The sequence below is a fragment of the Leptonychotes weddellii genome, chromosome 4 (assembly GCF_054177405.1).
Source record: "Leptonychotes weddellii isolate Sample4059 chromosome 4, ASM5417740v2, whole genome shotgun sequence".
NCBI lineage: Eukaryota > Metazoa > Chordata > Mammalia > Carnivora > Phocidae > Leptonychotes > Leptonychotes weddellii.
The window spans coordinates 24,984,515-24,986,801 of NC_138372.1; the positions used below are offsets into that span (position 1 = coordinate 24,984,515).

At 68.1% G+C, this 2,287-nt stretch overlaps 1 protein-coding gene across 1 annotated transcript; it reads left to right on the forward strand.

Annotated features, from left to right (window-relative positions):
- Nucleotides 1–902: 902 nt before the first annotated feature.
- On the forward strand, nucleotides 903–1,776 carry LOC102728916 (transcription factor AP-2-epsilon). Its single transcript, XM_081816849.1, has 2 exons — nucleotides 903–929; nucleotides 1,249–1,776. Exons 1-2 carry the CDS (start codon nucleotides 903–905, stop codon nucleotides 1,774–1,776), a joined length of 555 nt encoding a protein of 184 aa, XP_081672975.1.
- Nucleotides 1,777–2,287: the final 511 nt, after the last annotated feature.

The window sequence follows — 2,287 nt, forward strand, 5'->3', positions numbered from 1 at the left end:
ACAACATTCTCTGTTTGTGTGTCCAGCTTCCTCAGACCCTGGCTTGGCATTGGGAGTTATCAGCCCCGAGAAGGTTGAGTGAAGAGGGCACCTCCAGAGGGTCTTTGATCCAGAAACATTCAGAAAGACTGTGATGGTCCTCTACACACACGTACACACATAACAGGCTGACACACATGTACACACTAGCCGGGGGGCTTGAGTCTGCAGCTCTCGAACTTCTTCCACATTGACGATGGTCCCATCCATCGTCCCATGATGTGGTTATGAAAGGACTGATACCCATTTTATAGACTAGGAAGCTGAGGATGAGGAAGAGTAGTGCCTTGCTCAAAGGCAAATAAAGACGAAGAGCTGAGATTCAAACCCAGGACCCCTACATCCTAGCCTCCAATCCTTCTCTGTTTCGCCGCAGCTGGGAGCTTTGAGCCCAGAAGGCGGCTCAGACCAGCGGGGATTGGATTCACGCCCCGCTGCCCACCCCACGGGGTCGCGCCAATGCCACGCCTCCCCTTGAACTGTCGCTGGGGAGAAGGGAGAAAGCGGCCACAGCGTGTCTCTTTAATGCGCGCCCCGGAGGCCCAGCGCGCCCCCGCCACTATAACTGGAGTGCATGGAGCGGGCTGCGCTCAGAGGAAGAAGGGCGGGCGCTGGGCACCCGTTTTCCGACTTTTCCAAGTGCGATCTGCGCCCGTCCGGCCCACGTCCCGCCCCCATGGACCCGCCCGGGGGCGCCCTCAGCTGAGGACCCGACGCCCGCCGGGCTCCGGGCCGGGTTGCACCCCGCCGCCCCAAAGGGACGGCCGCGGGCTGTGCAGGCTCCCCGCGCCTCTTCCCGCGGCGCTCGCCGTCGGGCGAGGGCTCCGCCGCCGCCACGCCTCGCGCCCCGCGCTACCCGCCCCATGCTGGTGCACACTTACTCCGCCATGGTGAGTAGCCTCGGGGCCCGGGACCGGGGAACCCGAGCGCTGGACCTGCCGAACCTCCACCTCCAACGAAATCTCGGAGGGAGGGGGCCGCAGGGACTCCGCCAGCTGCGAACCGTGCGGGTGCGCGCGGGAGACCGCTGTCCCAGCCCGAGGCTCCCGCGCCCGCGAGCCCCTCGGAGATAGACCTCAGGCCCCGCGACGCGCGGGGCAGGACGGCAGCCGGATTCCCGCGAGCTGAGGAGGGGTCCTCTCGGGCCGGGCCAGTGGGGGTGCTTTCAGCTGCCAGCGGGTCGCCTGACGCGCCCCTCTCCTTCCCCAGGAGCGCCCCGACGGGCTGGGCGCAGCGGCTGGCGGTGCCCGTCTGTCGTCTCTGCCCCAGGCGGCCTACGGGCCCGCGCCGCCGCTCTGCCACACGCCGGCCGCCGCCGCCGCCGCCGACTTCCAGCCGCCCTACTTCCCGCCGCCCTACCCGCAGCCGCCACTGCCCTACGGCCAGGCGCCCGACGCCGCTGCAGCCTTTCCCCACCTGGCCGGGGACCCGTACGGCGGCCTGACGCCCCTGGCACAGCCGCAGCCTCCGCAAGCCGCCTGGGCCGCGCCCCGCGCCGCCGCCCGCGCCCACGACGAGCCGCCCGGCCTGCTGGCGCCGCCCGCCCGCGCGCTGGGCCTCGACCCGCGCCGCGACTACGCCGCCGCGGTGCCCCGGCTCCTGCACTGCCTGGCCGACGGCGCGCACGGTCTGGCAGACGCGCCCCTCGGCCTCCCTGGGCTGGCGGCGCCGCCCGGCCTAGACGACCTGCAGGTGAGGCCCGAACGGTCCGGGATGGGCCAGGACCGGCCGCGGTGATTTAGGACTCTGGCTGGAGGCACGGTGACGAAGGCGGGCGTCTGACTCTTCTCTCAGCCTGCCACTTCTCACTCATGACTCCGAGGACGAGTCCCAAATCCGGGTTAGATGCTGCCTGTCCATTCAGGCGGCCTGGCACCGAGTCAGTGCGCGGTGCCTGGAGGGCGGCAAGCCCTGGTGGAGTAAATGGGCAGAGGCTCAAACACTTCCTTAGCTCTCCGCTGGGCCACGTGGGGCATCTATGGTCCAGTCCCATTCGGCTGGGGCAGCCTGTGCCTGACGCGAAGAGAGGCGGAGGAGTTGTCCAAGGTTCAAAATTCCTATTTCCCACGGCAGGGTGAGGATCCAAGGGCTCCAGCTGTAAGGCAGTCCTGGTTCCCGCCTGTGGCTTCCCCCAGTATAGGTGGTGAGCCTCGGGCAGAGCAGACAGGACCAGGACCAGGACCAGGGACAGCAGGGGCTTGGGAAGTGACAGGGGACTAGGTCCACAAGCGCCCTTACCACTGCCTCT

Coding starts and splice junctions, on each gene's coding strand:
- LOC102728916 (XM_081816849.1), top strand. CDS start 903: ATGCTGGTGCACACTTACTCCGCCATG. Junction 930..1,248: donor TGCACACTTACTCCGCCATG/GTGAGTAGCCTC, acceptor CTCCTTCCCCAG/GAGCGCCCCGACGGGCTGGG.